This window comes from Rana temporaria, chromosome 5 (assembly GCF_905171775.1).
Source record: "Rana temporaria chromosome 5, aRanTem1.1, whole genome shotgun sequence".
Taxonomy (NCBI): domain Eukaryota; kingdom Metazoa; phylum Chordata; class Amphibia; order Anura; family Ranidae; genus Rana; species Rana temporaria.
In genome coordinates, this window is record NC_053493.1 from 173,831,171 (window position 1) to 173,851,597 (window position 20,427).

The 20,427-nt window shown below is 44.6% G+C and overlaps 1 protein-coding gene across 6 annotated transcripts in view; it reads right to left on the reverse strand.

Annotated features, from left to right (window-relative positions):
• TRIO (trio Rho guanine nucleotide exchange factor) overlaps positions 1–20,427 on the reverse strand; it is a 1,129,982-nt gene that overhangs the window by 961,600 nt on the left and 147,955 nt on the right. For all 6 annotated transcript variants that reach the window (XM_040353401.1, XM_040353397.1, XM_040353396.1 and 3 more), the window contains one exon: positions 18,387–18,518. In XM_040353401.1, the coding sequence (XP_040209335.1) occupies positions 18,387–18,518 (132 nt within the window). The remainder of the gene's footprint in view (positions 1–18,386; positions 18,519–20,427) is intronic.

Sequence of the window (20,427 nt, forward strand, 5' to 3'; positions counted from 1 at the left end):
ATCCTCTCAAGCACTTTTCTTTCAGGGAGAGCGGAAAGACAGGTTTGTGTGAGTAAAAGCAACAAATTTACACTTGCATACACCTGTTAGGCACGTTTAAAACTTTGATTGCCCTGTCACCCAGCCAGTACCATTAGTACAGTGTTAGGGTACAGTATCCCCGATCACTGTATTAGTATCACTAGGTACTTCAGATAGTGTCAGTTAGCGTCCCTCCCAGCAAGTGCAAGTTCGCACTAGATGGCGCACCACACTAAGTCGCTGATCACCACCATTCCTAGTATATTGTTTGTAAAAATCAGTATTTTGATCACAATCAGAAATATACTAGTGTCCCCAAAAAACGCAGCATTGGCAGGATCAGCGCCTATCACTTTTCCCCCCTCTCCCCCAACAAGTGCAGTCTTGCCATAATTTTTCTGATCATTGCCATCTCTGATATATTGTCCACAAAACTGCAGTGTAAGCAAGATCAGACCTGAGCTCTGCTAGCACTAGCAGTTAATTTTATTTCTAGCACACATGCTGTCTTTGATTGCTAGCAAGGAGTCATTTGACCCACTAAGTACCTGTAAATTTAGTGCCAAAAATTTCCCCCAGAAAAAAAAGAAAAATAAAGTACACCAGTGAGGAGGCCTACAGGATTCTGAGCATGACACATGAGAGCGAAGGGGAAGCCTGTCAGAATCGGGCAGCTCACATGCAGGCATTTATTTGGGAACTTTGGGGTCCAGAAAGTGGGAGAACTAGCAGTGATCTCTGTCATGTTGTAGTGAGCGCAGCCCCCCTACAGTTAAAACACCTCCCTAGGACACAATTAACTTTTTGATCGCCCCCTAGTGTTTAACCTCTTTCCTGCCAGTGTCATTTATACAGTAATCAGTGGCTATTTGTAGCTCTGATCGCTGTATAAATGGTTCCAAAATAGTTTCAAAAGTGTCCGATGTGTCTGCCATAATGTTGCAGTCCCGATAAAAATTGCAGATCGCCACCATTACTAGTAAACAAGATAATACTAAAAACGTCATTAATCTATTCCCTATTTTGTAGATGCTATAACTTTTGTGCAAACCAATCACATAATGCAACATTAAGAAGTAATCGGAGAAAGAGCTCACACCCTAGACACAACACACAGGGGAGAGTGGCTGTTGCACAATGGAGTGAGCAGGCTCCAGGAGAGAGCTAGGATATAGCATGTGTACCCTCCAGGAGGCCGGAGACAGGCACAAAATCCCTACAGCAGGGAAACCCAAACAGCCCATGCCGATAATGGGGAAGAGTACAGGAGTGCCATACACTCCCATCCATCCATACCCCACGCGCTATTGGGCCGGAAAGGGGGGACATCACACAGCGTGGGGAAGAAGGCTGTGGAAGTAGTCTGGCACGGGAGGCAACATCACAATTCACGCCGGCACCGGCCACCCGAGCTCCACGGAGCAATGGAAGCAAAAGCAGAAACCACCGCTGAGCTACAAGCAGTGACTTATGGAGATTACAGCAATGCACCTCTAAGACCAACAGCCAAGAAATACAGGTATGCCTGACCATTGTTTACAACACTCAGACACCGGAGCAGAAGGGAGAGCCAGATATAAGACAGCTCTTTCAGCTCATACAGGCATTACCTACTAGAGAGGACATTCAGAAATGAATTGCCGAAGTAACGGGTGCAATAAGAGGAGATAGAGGAGGTACGCGCCAGAGTAGTGGCGGTGGATGATAGACTGCTTAAATTGGAGACAAAGCAGAGTGTGTAATGGATCCACGTTTGGAAATTTTGGAAGTGTATACATACAAAATCAGCAAGTATGTTACAGTTACAGGCAGAGGAAACCGAGAATAGGAGCAGGAGAAACTATATTCGGATTAAAGGGATTCCAGAAAACATTGAGGGGCCCGCACTAAGACAGAGTGATGGGCATTTTAAAATCAATTACTAAAGAACCAGATACTCTGATTGAACTGGATCGAGTACATAAAAAGGTACCTATCATAATAAGTCGCACTCAGATTAATCCTGTAGAAGTGAATCCTACAGAGTACATCTCATGGGTTAAAGAGGATATTCTCAGAGCTGCATGGCAACCAGGGCCGCTGACCTATGAAGGGAGTGGGATACAAATTACCCCGATTTATCAAGACAAACAAAAATCAGGCAGTGCATGTTAAAACCTCTTTTGGACTATATACTTGCCAACGGAGCTACATATAGATGGGGGCATCCATTAGCAGTATTTGTGAAAAAGGGGGGACGAAGTTTCAACCTATGGGCTCCGGAGCAGCTGCCTGAATTTTTTAAGTTCCTGGGGGTAGATGCCATAGAGATCCCTAATTGGACTGAACTGTCAGTGCGAATGGACTACACCCTCTAACAAATACTGGGGACTAGGGCCGAAACAACTAATCGATTAATCGACAACTAATCGATTATGAAATTAATCGATTACAATTTTCATAATCGATTAATCAGCCAATAACATAATGGGGTTAAAAAAAAAACTAAAATGAGCCCTTTATAATACAAAAAAAGCAAATCTCTACTGTAAATATTACTTTCGCTGTCCCACAGCAAAACATGAACCCCTTACAGTAGCAATTATTTGCTCTTTTTGTACTTATTTTCGTTTTTTTAACCCCATTATGTTACTAAACATCTCAGGCCTGGGGTCACACCTCTGTTTTTTGGTGCTTTTTGCAGAAACACACTACAGTTCATGTACATGTTTTCCTATGGGACACGTTCACATCCATGATTTTTTTTTTCAGCTGCTGCGTATTTGGAAAGGGAAGGACTTTAAAGCGAAACGGTGCTATTTTGTTTTTTTTTAGTTCAATATACTTCAATGGAGAAGCTGCAGAAAAGCATGAAATGTGTTTTTGGGCCAATTTGTGTTTTGTAATCTGCCCAACAACAAATTTGCCCAAATTTTTTTTTTAAATGCTATATATTTTTTTTTAAAAAGCTATTATCCGATTAATCGAAACAAATCGGCCAACTAATCGATTATGAAAATAATCGTTAGTTGCAGCCCTACTGGGGACACTAAAGGAGAAGTAGCTGAAAAGACCTGAGTATTGCGTAATCTGGCTTATTAATATGCGGGATCTACAGTATTTTCCATATACATCTAATGTTTAATAAAAAAATAAATAAAAAATAAGTAACGCAGGGAGAAGAAAGAATTAGTTTGAACTCTTATTTATTTTTTGAGTGATAAAACTGCTCAAAATACTAGTATATCAAGCTCAAAAGCTTTTCTTATGAAGTTGAGCTGGAAGTAGAATATTTTTTTTTTGTGTGAAGTGTTTTTCATTTTGTTAAATATATCTAGGGGATATTGTGTAATTATATATATAAAAAAAAAATTATATATATATATATATATATATATATATATATATATATATATATATATATATATATATATATATATATATATATATATATATATATATATAATCATAGGAGTACAAAAATGACATGAGTGGTGAGGTTTCCCTGCGTTTTTTTTGCCGCTGCCTTTTTGAAGGGCAGCGTAAATAGTGTTCACACTATAGAACACTTATAATTGTATTCACATACTAATAGGAGTATAGTTGGAGAAGTTTAATAAAGGGGAGACACACGAAACACACATCATACAGCGCACATGCTCTTAAGGTGCACAATTACAAATTACACAGTAATATGGGATTAATGACCCACATGACATACCGTGGGGGCTGCTGCATAGGGATCCGTGCATACGGTTAGTGATTCCTTATTAATGATCTAGGATTTCTATGTATTCTTTCCCCATACCCTTCAATTATTAGCGATTCCCTATAAATGATTTAGGATTAAATGCCTCACCTTCAGAACAAGAAAAAAAAAGGGGGGGGGTGGGGAGCAATAGAGAATATGATCTGTGTCCATGCCCATTGATCAGGTGAGGGCAGATGGGGATGAAGAAATTAGAGGAAGGTCATTTACTTTGAGGAATTTGTTTGGGGTGGAAGATTTTTTATTTTTTTTGAGAATACTGAAAAGTTCAGGATACCATATAAAATGATAAGGTTTAGTATATGATTACCTTAAGTGGGTCCATAGTAAGGAACTAAATGAATGAATATATTGGGGGGGGGGGGGCTGGAAGGGAACTTAAACAAAGCTTCCCCGGCTCTTGAATTTGCGAAAAGTGAAAATTTTAAATAGCAAGATGACTAGGATAACCTTAACATCCTATAATGTGAAGGGGTTAAATAGTCCAGAGAAACGTACAAGGCTGCTAGCTGAACTGGGGAGACTCAAGTGGCATATCATATTCCTCCAAGAGACCCACTTCAGAAACAATAAAATTCCAAGATTAGAAAACTATAGATTTCCGACTGTGTACCACAGTGCCTCACACACGTCAAAAGCAAAATGAGAATAAATTATTCTGACAAAAAAGATACCGTGGAAAGAATCAATGATAAATCACAGATGAGGAAGGACGCCTCCTTATTGTAAAGGGATCTATATATGAGCAGAAGGTCACCTTGATGAATATATACTTGCCCAATGAGGGCCAAATCTCAGCTCTTGAGACATATTTAAATCTAGTACATCAAAATAAGGAGGGGATTCTGTTGGTGGGAGAAGATTTAAATATGGCACTAGATCCTATTCGGGATGTGTCAGAGGGTACCTCCCCACCTATCTTATGTAAAATTGCGTAAAGTAAAAAGACTTCTCCAAGATTTGCAATTAATGGACAGGTGAAGAACTCTCCACGTGCACGACAGGGACTATACTTTCTTTTCCACAAAACATAAAACGTATTCTAGAATCGATTATGTTTTTAGATCTCAAAACGCCCTGCAGTGCATAGTGGAGACCTGCATTGGGTCATTTATTTTATCAGAACATGCGCCAACTATTTGCGTAGTAGAATGGGGAGAGCCAGGGCCACGAGAATGGCGACGTAACCCCAACATGTATATGGAAAGCACATAAATGTTACATCAGAGGAATTTTTATATCACTGGGTGCACATAGGAAATGTCGTCTGGGGGCCCAGCTTGACTCCTTGCTCGGGAAGATCCGCAGACTCGAAGTGGCAGGCATTACAGAGGAGGAATTGGCTCGTTTACGCAAGGAATTAAATTTGCTATTATTGAAAAAAGCTACAATAACTTGGTGTAAACAAGCTTTCTATGAATACGGAAACAAACCGAGCAGGATGCTAGCTAATGCGCTCAGAGAGACGAGGGCACAAATTCATATTGATCGTATTAAAACTCAGGGAGACGTCTTAGTTAGCTCTTCACAGGAAATCGCTAAGGAATTTAGAGATTACTATGTAAGCCTATATCAGATAGAGGACCAACAAAGGAATGAAGGGGATGGGGCTAAGGAGTACATAGGGGCATCGGGAATGCCGGGATTGTTGGATGAGGCAGCAGAGGACATAGATTGCCAAATTACTGCACAAGAATTCGCAGTTGCCCTCAAATTGCTAAAACTCGGCAAGGCCCCCGGCCCGGATGGGTTCACCATGCGATATTATAAGACTTTCTCTGAAAAACTGGGGCCAAGATTTTTGGAGGCTTTTAATTCGATATGAGAAGGGCATAGGATGTCCGTAGAAACATTAATGGCTCAACAGTACTACCTAAGGAGGAGGGGAAAGATCCGTCCCAATGTTCAAGTTATCGCCCAATTTCATTGCTAAAATAGGATTTTATACTCACCGTAAAATCTTTTGAGTTTATGGACGGACACAGCCTTAATCTTGACAAAGTGGGTATTTAGCCTTCCTTTAGGAGTGACTAGGCAGAAAGTGTCAACTTCAAAGCTAAACAGCCTACTCCTACTGGCTATATTCCCTCAGCCTGCACTAAGCAGCTCAGTTTGTCAAAAGCAGTACAAACTTAAAAAAGAGGGGTGGGTGCTGTGTCCGTCCATGAACTCAGAGACAAAGATTTTACGGTGAGTATAAAATCCTATTTTTCTCTTTCATTCATAGACAGACACAGCCTTAATCTTGACAAAGTGGGACGTCCCAAAGCAGTGTCAAAAAGAGGGGTGGGAACAGCATGAAATTAAACGTCACCCCAAAACAAAACAGAGGTCCTCAACTGAGGAGTTGTAACTCTAAACAGCCGCCTGCAAAGCTTTGCGGCCGAAGAAGCATTTGGAGATGCACTCACATCAACTTGTAAAGTTTAGTGAAAGTGTGATCGGGCGACCAGGTCGCCGCCTTACACACCTGGGAAACAGGCGCTTGATGTCAGAAAGCCCAAGAGGCACCTATTGCCCTGGTTGAATGCATCGTGACAGGGAGGTGCCCGGCCCATTATGGTTTAAGCCTGATCACGATCTGTCGGATACACCTTGAAATGGTGGCAGATGAGACCGCAGGGCCCTTCTTGGGACCAGCCACCGAAACAAACAGCGAGTCTGAACTCCGGAACAGAGCAGTATTATTATTTATTATTATTATACAGGATTTATATAGCGCCAACAGTTTGCGCAGCGCTATACTTTAGGGAAGACAGTACAGTCACAATACAAATCAATACAGGAGGGATCAGAGGGCCCTGCTCGTTAGAGCTTACAATCTAGAAGGGAGGGTCAAGTGGAACAAAGGGTAGTTAGCTGTGGGGATGATCAGATGGACTCAAATGAAAGTACAGTTGTTGGGTATGGGTGGGGTAGGCTTCTCTGAAGAAAAAGGTTTTCAGGGATCCTCTAAAAGCCAATAGAGAAGGAGATAGACGGATAGATTGGGGTAAGGAGTTCCATAGGCTTGGAGAGGCTCTGGAAAAGTCCTGGAGACGAGCATGGGAGCAGGTGATGAGAGCAATAACAGACAAGTATACTCTCGGAGCTCGGACAACGTCCAAGGAATGCCTCCTTTGGATTCGACGGATGAGGACACAAGGATGGCAGTACAATGTCTTCCTTGAGATGGAAGGTCGAAATGACCTTAGGAAGAAAAGAAGGCTGCAGATACAGCACCACCTTATCCTTGTGGAAGATAAGATAGGGAGCCTTTCATGACAAAGCTGCCAGCTCAGAACTCGTCTTAACTGACATAACAGCCACCAAAATGACCACTTTCTGCGAAAGTGTCAACAAGGGAACTTCCCAAATGTTCTCAAACGGTGGTTTCTGAGGCACCTAGAGGCCATGCCGTTAAGGCCGTTGACTATAAAGCAGGATGGCATATGGGACCTTGCGACAGGAGGTACTCTCGTAGCGGTAGACGCCAAGGGGCGATTGCTATTCAAATCCCCACAGAGGTAGTGGAGGACGGAACGAAGGGGCCGCATGCCGAACCCCCTGTACAAACGTTCTCACTAGAGAGTGAGCTGCCAGGGGTCATTGAAAAAAGACAATCATGGCAGATATCTGCCCCCTAATTGTACTTAAAGCTAATTTTTGGTTCGCCCCACGCTGTATGAACAGCAGGACTCTGGGAACCAAAAAGGCACGCGAACGTCACCTCATTTCCTCACAAATGGATATGTAGGTCTTCCAAGTGCAATGGTAAACCTTTCTGGAGGACGATTTCCGAGCACTCCTCATGGTAGAGATCATAGAGTCCGACAGGCCCTGGTCTCCTAGCACCTGGCTCTCAATAGCCCTGCCGTTAAAGCCAGCGACTGTAAAACAGGATGGCATATGGGACCATGAGACAGCAGGTCCTTTCCTAGTGGTAGACGCCAAAGGGACGTCTGCTACTAGACGCACTAGGTCGGCGTACCAAGGACGCAGAGGCCAATCCGGAGCAATTAGGATCATTGGAATCCCCTGTCTCCACTCTGCGAAGCAGATGAGGAAGGAGCTTTAGAGGAGGGAAGTCATAGTTTAGCCTGTACCGACTCCACAGTGCCACTAACGCATCTGCCGCGTCGGCCCATGGGTCTCTTGACCTGGCCACAAACCTCAATACCTTCCGATTGAGTTGAGACGCCAGGAGATCTACGTCTGGCGTGCCCCATCTTGGGCAAAGGAGCTGAAACACATCTGGGTGCAGAGACCATTCTCCTTGGTCCAGCTTCTGGCGGCTCAGGTAGTCCGCCTGCCAGTTTTCCACGCACGGAATGTATATGGCCAACAGGGCCGGTACGCTCCTTTTTGTCCACCTTAGGATGTGAGCGACCTCTGACGCTGCAGCCGAGCTTCTTGTTCCTCCTTGATGGTTGACATATGCCACTGCCATGGCGTTGTCCGACTGGATCCTGACTAGACGCCCCTGTAGCCTCTAAGACCATGTGGAGAGGCACAGCGTGAATGCCCGAAGTTCCAGGACGTTGATCAGCAAGTGGGAATCCTCCGGAGACCAGCGACCCTGGGTCGACTGAACCTCCCAGACTCCCCCCCCAACCGGTAAGGCTGGCGTCCGTCGTGATGACTATCCAGTGAAAAGGAAGGAACGACTTCCCGGACAGCAGTGCCGGTGAGGTCAGCCACCAAACAAGGGAGGTCCTGACCAGGTGGCTCACCCGCATTTGATTATCCAGGGATGATGGGCACTTGACCCATCTGGACAGAATTTCCTTCTGTAGCACTCGTGTGTGAGATTGCGCATATGGTACCGCCTAGAAGGACTCGCATGCAAAAGTGGAGTGACGACCATTTCTGGGATGTCAACTGCTGCACCGCAGCCCGAAGGGTCTGCCAGGGAAAAAAAAACCTTGCCTCTGAGGAGTCCAAATTCAACCCCCGATAAACTAGGCGTTGAGTCGGTACCATTACTGACTTCGGAGTGTTCAGTACCCAACCAAAGTGGTCAGAGGGTTTGACAGGTTATAGACATGCTCACCTCCAATTCTGAGCTTGAAGTGGCCCTCAGAAGATCGTCCAAGTAGCCCACGATAACGATGCCACGCTGTCTTAGTAGGGCGAGAATTGGGGAAAGCACCTTGGTGCTGATGCCAGGCCAAAGGGGAGAGACGCAAATGGATAGTGGTCTTCCCCAACCGCAGATATCTCTGATGCTTGGTGCATATGGGGACATGCAAATAGGCGTTCCTGATGTCCAAGGATGCCAGGAAGTCCCCTGGCTGAAGGGCAGTGATGACAGAGCGAGCCGATTCCATCCGGAATCTTTGTACCTTCACAAAGCAATTGAGGGCCCTGAGGTCCAGGATTGGACGAACGCCCTCCTTCTTTGGTACTATAAACAGATTTGAGTAAAAACCCTGAAATTGTTCTTGTACTGCGACAGGAATAACCACCCTGCGTTTCAGCAGGTCTTGAACTGCCCCAAGTAGGGCTTCCCGAAGAGTCGGCTGTAGCTGGAGGTTGGAGGGTAAAAATCTGTTTGGTGGGCAAGAGAGAATTCTATCTTGTACCCTGAAGATACTACTTCGCAAACCCACCGGTCGGGGACCTGAGATGTCAACCGGGTCGCAAATTCGCGAAGACGTACCCCCACCCGAGAGATGGGTGGGGGCAAACCTTCATGCAGACGTAGCTTTGTTTGCAGATTTGTTGGGGGCCGTCTCTGTCCCTAAGCAGGTTCTTTATCGGCCTAAGGACTTTTACCTGCCGCAAAGGGCAGACAAAAACGCTTATGCGTGGTGAAGAAGGGCCCTTGCCTATGGCGTGACTCCATCTTTTTGGATTGTGGGAGCAGTGTGCTCTTACCTCCTGTGGCATCTATAATTATGCAATCCAGGGAAGCTTCAAAAAGTCTGTCGCCCTTAAAGGGCAAGTCCATCAGGGCCTTCTTGGAAGATTGGCCCGCAGATCAATTCTTTAACCAAAGTAGACGGCACAACACCACCTGGCCAGCAGAGGAATCATGTCCAAGGCTGATTCGCAAACAAATTTTAGGCCCTGTACCAGCTGGTCAGCTAGGGCTACCTCGTCCGGGGAAGCCCGACGTGCTTCTAACCCATTGTGCAGCATCTTTGCTCATTCCATGAGTGTCCGAGACACCAGGGCCTCAACTATGGTTGGGCGTACCGCCGAACCCACTACCGTGTACAGGTTGCGGGTGATCGCCTTGGCCTTCCTGTCCGCAGGGTCCTTGAAGGTGGGAGCCCCCTCCACCGGTATAGTGGTTAGCTTGTTTGGTCTGGATATAGGAGGGTCCACTATCGGGGCGAGGTCCATCATTTCCAGAAACTCTCTTCAAGAGGGTAACGCGCTGCTAGATTTTTAGGGACTGAGAAAACTTTCTGTGGTTTGTCCCACTCCTTGTATAAAAGATTGTCTATATTAGACACACAAGGAAACACCTTAGTAGTGTGGGTCGCCTTACGGAACCCAAAGGGGACCGGTGCTTTAATTGCTTCTGCAGACCCCTCAATCTTTAGAGTATCTCACACTGCAGTGATAAGGTCACTTACCAGAGCCCTATCGCGTGCTGACCCACATCCGGAGTCATCCTCACTGTCCGGCCGGTCTCGGTCCGCATTCTCAGATACCTCAGAGCCAGGGTCATAAGTCGTAGCTGGACGCGGCTCCGCATTTGAGTTGTCCCCAGAAGATGGCGGGGAGGGGGCACTTTCTAGCCCCCGTTCGCCCACATGCTGCTTCCACCTTGGCAACAAAGGCATCTAGGATTGCCAACATGGTACATCGGGTGCAGGGGCATCAATTGCAAGCTCAGGTGTTACAGGGGAAAAAGTGTCTGCTTCTGACGCCATGCTGACCCACACACCTGACACAGGGACTTCAAGGCAAGGCACAGTAACCCACCCTCCTAGCTGCAGCAGAGACGAGAGGTTCCCACTCGGAGGACTCACCACTCTGGAACAGTAGTATGCTGCCGTCCGCCACTTAGTAGAGCTGCTTCATTGTCAGATATGCAGTCTGACCCTTCAGCAGCGTGTCTGTCAGTCTGTGCCGTTTAAGTGCTGTCTTGATAGATGGCAAAATGGCCACCGCGTGGCCACTAGAGGCCAATAACGATCGCAGGCCACAAGAACATGGCCGCCGGGCGGCAGCTAGAAGCCCACACAGTGAGGCCACAAAAACATGGCGGCCGACCACAGCCAGTGCATGGATCTCAGGGAAAAACAGGCCGCCGTGCGGTCGATCGAGACCAACCAATGCCACGGTACCCAAGCGCATGACCACTGGGTGTAGATAGAGCCAGGATCCGAGGACAAAGGCCGCCGAGTGGCTGCTAGAAGCAGAACATAGTGCAGCCACAAAAACATGGCCGCCGAGCATGAATAGTCAAACGCCACCTGAATCACAGCAAAGATAGCCACCAAGCAGAAGATAGAGGCCAAATACAGCGTGGCCACAAGAACATGGCCGCCAGTGCAGATACAGCATGGATCACAGCAAAAATAGTCGCCGACAGCATGGAGCAGGACACACAGGTAAGCAAAATCTTTTTAAGCAGCTTATAACAATGCTTTAGCTGACGTATATGCACAGTTTCTCCCCAGGTGAAGCCCTCCCCATGAGAACCCCCCGTCCCAGCAGCTAGCTCAGAGAGCCTAGGGAGGAGAGAAGGAAGGGAGGTGAGAAGGGAAGGATAGAACCCTTTACTCACCTCTCCAGGAATGTCCAGCTCTGTCTTCCTGCCGAAGCAGGGGATTAAACTTACCCTTCCTGAAGATTGTGCTGGAAGCATCCCAGACAGACCATCTTCCGTATGGAGAAGGAGGTGAGTGTCGGCCAGGCTACTGCTACTCGGCCCTGTAGACCAGTCTTATGCAAGCCCTGGAGCGTATAGCTCACCGGCCACCCGTAGAGCGAAGGGCATTTCATGGACGACCCAATGCGTAACTATGGTCGGCACATGCTCGATGGCCGAAACTTGAGGGGACTACAAGGATCTGGAATCCAGCCTGTCGCCCAGTCAGCAGTTGATCGAAGATCACAGGAACAAAAAAAAAAAATAATGACATTTCCATCTGGAATAAAAAAACCTCCAGGCCTATGGGCCCAAAGGGAGCCATGTCTTCTCCTTAACTAGGCAGAAAAAAAACAGAGCTGCTTAGTGCAGGCTGAGGGGATATAGCCAGTAGGACTGCCCCCTGGGCGGGGCTGTTCAGCTTTGAAGATGTTAACACTTTCTGCCTAGTCACTCCTAAAGGAAGGCTAATACCCGCTTTTTCAAGATTAAGGCTGTGTCCGTCCATGAACGAAAGAGAAATGTGGATTTAATGATTCTCACGAAAATACTTGCCAACAGACTATTGCCGTACATCCCCTCCCTAATACATCCTGATCAAGTGGGATTCACCCCTGACAGAGAAGGTAGAGAAAATACGCAACGGCTCATAAGTGCTATACATTTTTCTCAATATCATCAAAAACCCCTAGTGCTTATATCCACAGATGCAGAAAAAGCGTTTGATAGGGTAGACTGGACCTTTCTGAGAGCTACTATGCAACATAGAGGAATGAGTCTATATTCCATCCCCAAAGCCAGAGTTAAGGTAAATGACATACTGTCAGAACCTTTTTCCATATGCAATGAACACGACAGGTATGTCCATTATCGACTATCATTTTTATCCTGACGCTGGAACGGGAAGGAACATACATTTGCGGCATATGCGGATGACCTTTTGTTTTTCATACCCTCTCCAGTATTGTCCCTTACTTCATTACTATCTGAGATACGCAAGAATGGGGGTCTGTCCAACGTTAAAGCGGAGTTCCACCCAAAAATGGAACTTACGCTTATCCCACTCCTCACCCCCTTACATGCCACATTTGGCATGTAATTTTTTTTTTTGGGGGGGGGGGGGGGGGGGAGTCGGGGCTTCAGGAGAAGGGGACTTCCTTTCCCACTTCCTCCTTCCGCCGAGGGGCTGCAAAGTCCCTCCCTGTAGGCGATCGCCTAGGACACGTGACAGGTCCTAGGCGATCACCTGTCCAATCAAACAGCGCAGCACCGGGCCGCTCGCGCATGCGCAGTGCCGCTCGCGCATGCGCAGTGGGTGCCCGGCCGTGAAGCCGAAAGCTGTCACGGCCGGGTGCCCACAGTGACAATGAAGACGCCGGCCGGGGAGGGGGGGAGAGGAGCAGAGCCCCGGCCAGCACGTCGCTGGAACGCTGGAGCAGGTAAGTGTCTGTTTATTAAAAGCCAGCAGCTACACTTTTTGTAGCTACTGACTTTTAATAAACATAAATATTGGCTGGAACTCCCCTTTAAGGTAAATTACAATAAATCAGAAGCAATGGGTGTGGAGATGAACGCATCCTTGAAACATCAGTTATCAACCTTATTTGCATTTAGATGGACAGACTCCTATATAGGATACCTGGGGATCAAAATACCAAACAAATTAAATAGAATATTCAAACTTAATTTTACCCCTTTAGCACGACAGTTTACATTAGATCTACAGAGACGGGACAAGGACGTTTTTACTTGGTTTGGCAGAATTAACATTATAAAAATTAACTTAATGCCGAGAATGCTATACCTACTACAGACCCTAACTATCAGGATCTCTTTAGGGTTTCTGAGGGACCCGAGTTCAAGGATTGCTAGGTTTATATAGGCTGGAAAACCCGAAAGAGTCTGAAAAGACATTTTGGCTCTACCAAAAGAAAAGGGTGGGGTGGGATTTCCAGACCCAGTCGGTTACCATGAGGCACTACACCTAACAAGGGTACTGGATTGGTGAGTGGCTCAAAAAGAGAAGCCATGGATACATATGGAATAGGCAGCATCCAAGATACCCTTGGAGGGCTTAGTCTGGCTCATAAATTAAACGATACCACAGGCAGTGAAGCAACATCCGACGGTGGATGCCACTCTCTGATCCAGTAAAAAGACATGTAAAAAAAAAAAATATATCGACTCACCTGATCCCGATGATCCCAATCCTGGGAAACCCGGCATTTGAGCCGGGCCTAATAGATCAAAGTTTCACTAACCTAAAACGAAGGGGCAGAAGTAGACTGGTACATTTTTTGAAGGATAATCGAGTGATGTCTAGAGAGGAGATAGAGCATGAATTCTCAGAGAAAGTGGACCCATTTAGACGAATGCAGCTTAATGCTTTTCTTAGATCAATTTCACAGCGAATGACAGAAATATCTATACCACCTAAGTTCGAGAAGATATGTCTAAAGGAGGACTTTGTGAGACATTCACTTTCATTAATGTACACCCTGTTGACCAAATCAAAAGCCCCACAAGAACTGGGCTTTATACAGGCATGGGAAAGATCTGGTGGTCACATTCTCTGAGATGCACAGAAATAAGATATTCAGGTTCACACATAAGGCATCATTGGCATCTAGATATCAAGAAGGGGGGTATAAGATTCTGAGTAGATGGTATAGAACCCCGGCAGTATTGAATCCGATATTCCCACAGATGTCGAATCTTTGTTGGCGATGTCAAGGATCGGTGCGCACTCTGGTACACATCTTTTGGGAATGCTCGGGTATAAAAGATTTTTGGAAAATGGTATCTGAAACAATTAAAGAAATAACAGACGTGTCTCTTGCAGAGACTCCTGCTGTCTTTTTGCTGTTTGATATCCCTTTTTCATAAGAAAAATATAAAAAAATCTTTGGAAAAGTACTGTCTTTCCTACTAGACCACAATGGTTTGCTAAAATAAGAGAAATTCAACAAATGGAAAATCTCACAATGATAAGGGAGCAGGAGAACAACTATCGCAAAATCTGGAATCCCTAATTTATTTTTTATATATATATATATATATATATATATATATATATATATATATATATATATATATATATATATATATATATATATATATATATATATATATATATATATATATATATATATATATATATATATATATATATATATATATATATATGGAACAATTGACGTGAGGGGGAAGGAGCTGGGGGAAGGAGAAGGGGGGGGAATGTGGAGTTTTTTTTGTTTTTCCTTCTTTTTCTTCTTCTTTTCCTTTCTCTCTTTTTCTTATCTTTCTATATTTATGTTTTACGTTTTTAATTTCTATGATACTTTTTCTTCTTGTATTAGGGGATAACCAGGGTGGGGAACAGGGTAATGAAAATAGAACAAAGATATGGGACTATAGTAGACCTAAGTAAAAGTGTAATTAAAATGATGAGATAGTTGAAGTAGAACTGAAAAACTGTTATTGTTGGTGAAAGAGTAACCAATGTTAAGGAAAAGAAGATGTTATGCTTAAAATAACAGAACTGTTGTATAGATTTATTTTATGAATGGTGTATTAATATCTTTGCGAAAGAAAAACTAAAATAAAGAATTTATTGCGATTTTTTTTTTTTTACCAAAAATATGTAGAAGAATACATATCGGCCTTAACTGTGAAAGAGATCTATATATCTATATATCTATATATCTATATATATATAGCAAAAAGCAAAGTAGAAATTGTCGCTCTTTTGTTTATAGCACAAAAAATAAAAACCGCAGAGGTGATCAAATACCACCAAAAGAAGCGACATTTGTGGAGAAAAAAGGACTTCAATTTTGTTTGGGTACAACATCGCAATTGTCAGCTAAAGCGACGCAGTACAGAAACACAAAAAATGCTCGTCAGGAAGGAGGCAAATCCTTCCGGGGGCTGAAGTGGTTTGTGACTCGAATGGGCCTCTCCCATGTGTATTGCAGTTTATTCTGGGGGTTTGGGACAATCAAGGACCTGCAGGTTTTCTGTAAATTCCCGGGTGCAAGCCTTGCAGTCACACCAAGTCTTCTGCGGTTTTTATTTTTTGAGCGAGTTGGCTCATCTTTTTACGCAGTTCTAGGACGTAGGGACATACCTGATAGTCAGCCCTCACAGTATTCAATCACGAGGGCCAGCGGGTCGCAAACCTTCCTCCCATACAATAGATCAAAGGGAGAAAACAATAGATTCCTGGGGTACCTCCTGGTAGGTTTGTAGGTATCTACCCAGTCAGGCTCCTGGTCCACAAAAGGCACGTATAGCATGGCCTTTAGGGTCCCATTGAAAAATTCACACAGTCAGTTTGTTTTGGTGGACAAGGTGCAATAGTTGGGCCCATTGTTAGGACACTATCAGCTATTTTGCAACGGTCTGGGGTCAAACCTGCGAAACGGAGGTGGAAACGCATTTTGGAACAAACCATCTTTCTGTACTATCCTTTCGCCTGCTCCAGGACTGGTCAGCCCTACCCTGGCCTAGAAGCTCATTAGAGTCGGTGGCCAATTCCCCTAAAATTCGTCCTGATCCCAGGTTACCCCAGCAGTGGCAAAAGTCGAGGGAGTAGGGGGCAGAGTTCTATCCATGTGCTCCTTCCTCTAGGTGGCTTCCCAGCAGGCTTGACTGAGTTATGGCTCCAATCTGCACGCAGTCAAAATAGTAACTTTCCAAGGTAGGTCTTGCAGCCCGCTGTGAGGGGGCCGAATGTGGTGGGAGCATGGGGTGTAGAGGCAGCATTGCCTGGGGGCCCATCTGGCGTTTGAGAGGCATAAAGGGCACAGATGCAGAGCTGGGCATCCCGGCAGCTAAGGGTGCCTCAGCAGCATCCTTTTTTTTTATGGCGGTTTAATCAGGAGGGCCTCATCCGCTAAGGCTGCCACTTTCTCTAGGGTGGGAAGTTTCTGTTTGTGCACACTACTGTCAACACTCGGGGGGACGCTTGAAAACCAAATGTTCCTTCAGGATTGCATGCATGATCTCCTCAGGGGAGGTTGCCTTCTCCCCCTTCAGCCACCAGCAACATGCTAAGGACAGCTTGTGTGAAAACATCTTGAAGGTGGTCTCTGGGAGGTGGGGGGGAGGGGGGCTAGTCTGGAGCTGTGTCCAATAAGCCTAGAACACAAACTTAGAAAATTACATTTGTAAATGGATAGAAAACAGTCTAAAAGACCGTATTCAGAGAGTTGTGATAAATGAATCATACTGTGAATTGCCTAAGGTTATTAGTGGTGTACCGCAAGGTTCAGTGTTGGGACACTTACCATTGAACATATTTATAAATGATGTAGACTTAGACAGTTGTGTAGCAAATTAGAGTTAATGTTCACAAATGTAAAGTTATAAACTTGCGCACTAAAAACATGCATGCGTTATACATACTAGAAAACACCTTGGGCGTAAATGAAGTAGAATGATCTAGGTGTTCTGGTAGATCATAGCATGGAATGCCAAGCTGCAGTTTCTAAAGCTAGCAAAATTCTTTGTATTAACAGAGGTATAGGCTCCAGAGACATAATTTTGCCCCTATACAAATCATTAGTATAACCAAATCTGCATTAGTTCAGTTTTGGAAACCAGTTCACAAAAAGGATATTGGAGAACTGGAGAAAGCGTAGAGAAGGGCAACCAAACTGATCAGATGAAAGAAAATAGCTCAGCTTTGAGAAAAGATTAGCTGAACTGAATGAATTCTCTCTAGGAAGAGGTGATTAAGGGGCGATATGATCACCATGATGTGAATGTACAATGTATATGTAAAGCGCTGCGTAAATGGACGGCGCCATACAATTACCTGAAATAAATAAATATATAAATTACATAAGTGGTCCAAATAGACATTTTAGTGTAGATTTACTCACTTTCAGATCATCACCAAGGCCAATGCAGAAAATATAACTGGACACAATCACTTATAGGTAATAACACCAGGGGTAGTTGATCCTGGGAATATCCAAATACTTTCTGGGGGGATCAGGAAGAAATGTTTTCTCCTGCTGGACCATGTTTCTGGATATAGGATTATGTAAATGGAGGTTTTCGATTTGTTTGCTTTTTTCTATTGGTTGAGCATATTTCAACCAGAATACCTATGTAACTGTCCTCAAACAGGAATAAATGAGAGTTAAAGTGATACTAAACAGTCTCTTTTTTTTTCGTTAAAAATAACAAACATGTTATACTTAAATTTGTGCAGTGGTTTTGCACAGAGCAGCCCAGATCTTCCTCTTCTCAGGTCCCTTTTTGGTGTTCCTGGCCCCTCCCTCCTGTTGAGTGCCCCCACAGAAAGCAGCTTGCTATAGGGGCAGCAGAGCAGACCCGTAGCTCCGTGTTCATTCAGACACAGAGCCATGGCCCTTTCGCCCCCTTTCTCTCCTTATTGGCTCACTGACTGACAGCAGCGAGTCTCTCATGCAACATCGCTGGCTTTAGATATACCTCAGGTAATTATTGGGGGGCTGCTGCACACATAAGGTTCTTTTATCTCATTGCATAGAATGCATTAAGATCAAAAAACCTTCTGCCTTTACAACCACTTTAACCTATAATTTTGATATCAGAAAAGGAAAGTTGTAAACTAAAAACGAGGACATCTGTTTCTGTGACAATTGTCCTAAAGGGCAAATTGGAAAGGAAGGGAAATGGGAAACAGAACACAGATGGCAAAAACTACAACAGTTTTAACCCTCCCCTACTCTACCCAAAACAGAAAACAGATTTGCCTTTAGATAAAGTTCAATATATGAAAATGCATGAAGGTACAAAAGTACAACAGCCTACCTCAGAATAAGCCAGTGTGATATGTTCATATATGCCTTGATGATGATGTATAGCATCTTCCAAGTCTTGCAGTTCAGATGGGAGGTCTACCTTACCACAAGCTTTACACCATGAATCAACATTGCTCATATACTAAAGAGAGAAAGACATCACAAGTTAATGTTAATTTCCCTGCAATAAAAAAAATAATAAAGAGCACCGAAAATTCTTTAAACTATTACTCTGGTCACACATGTTTGCAGCTTTCAAAAAATGTTAAAGGATTAGTATGCATCTTTAACCATATATTTCTCTTTTTATTGTTTTACCCTCCAATTTAGCAATCATGCTGTATGACCAAAATCTGTAAAGCGGGGTACTCACTATAAGAAAAATAGGGTGAACGATCGTCCCATTTTCCCTGTTTCAAAGCAAGTCGGAACAGAGAAAGGAAATAATGTACGAAAATTCTAGTGCAACAAAAGTCTTTTTTTTTTTGTGGTTTCTGATCTAGCGGAGTCTTATGTTCCCGATTTTTCTTTTATGAAAATCGTCCAAAAACAGTAAAAATTACAATCGTTCATTCTGTTCCCGTGCGAGAAAATTTTTGGAGTTTGTCCCTTCGAACATTTTTGTTCGGAATCGGCTGTCGAAAGCCATGTACACACTATCAGAAAATCGTAGGATCGTCCCTCGGAAGAAAATATTTGCCCGATTCTCTTATGGTGTATACGAGCCTTACAAGTGAGTGGCTACATTAAATATAATATATTTATTTAATTAACAGTCATAAAATCGATATAAACGTAATTTAAAGCTGAACTCCAGGATAAACAAATAATGTCTAAACACAGCAGTTATGTGTAATCTTACTTGACTATTGCTGTGCATCGGGCCGATTTGGCATGTGATTTGACATGTCAAATCGCATGCCAAATTGGCGGCTATTGCCAGCAATAGCACCATCCGAATCGGTGCGACGCAGACTTTGCGGCGCCACACGATTTCCAAAAGTAGTTCCTGTACTACTTCTGTGCATATACCCGCAAAGATGTCAAATCGCCCCCTAAGTCAGACTGCAATGCTCGTTTGAAATTGTGCGAGTTCAGCTGAGCTTGCACGGTTTCTAACCCGCAGTCAGTGTGAACCTACACTGAATCCCTGAAAAAAATAAAAAAAAATGGAAAAAAGGGGTTGTAAAGGCGTGTGTTTTTTACTTACCTGAGCCAGTTCACCTGCTCGCCGTCCTCTTCTCCATGGAGTCTCGGCATGATTCGATTAGGGATGCACCGAAATTTTGGCGGACAAAACATATCGGCCGAAAATTGCCTTTTCTGCACTTTGCCGAAATAATTTTTGCCGATAATGGCGCAGAAAATCACGCATGCACAGTAGTGGTGGGAGAACCAGTGGGTGACGTCACTCGTGTGAGAAGTGTGCACGTTCCTCGTTGGTTAAGAAGCCGTGCTCGTAAGCACGTTCCCTGCGCTGGAGTTGAACGCACCTTAGCCGCGGACGCTCCTCGTGGTTGAGAGACACTGCTGGGACCGGGGAGACGCCTTCATAGATGGCTGCATAGCATACTCATAGTACAAGAATGGCCCTCCTGGATGGCTACCATTACTACTATGCGCCAGTGAGTATTGCCACTTTTCCCTTACTTAACCACTTCACATCCAAAAGTCCATATATAAACGTCCTGGGCTTTGTGGTGGTATATCTGAATAGCGCCTGCAGCCACAGGCATCATTCAGAAATTGCCGGTTTCAGCTGGCGATTCCTTACACCATAAGAATCATTATAGCAGCTGTTCCGCTGCTTGATCGTTCTTATGGGCGGCGAAAAGAGACACCCCCCCTCCCTCCGGTGCTTCTACCGACTCACCTGTGCGATCGGTGAGTCGGTGAAGGGATCCGCCGGCCCCGGATGCTGATCATAGAGTTTTCCGGTGGACCAGATGGTCGCCGGAGTCTCTATGATCGTCGGAGGCCGGGCGCGATGTTATGTTATGTAACTCAAAACATGTAACCATTGAAAAATTTTAAAGCGTCGCCTATGGGGA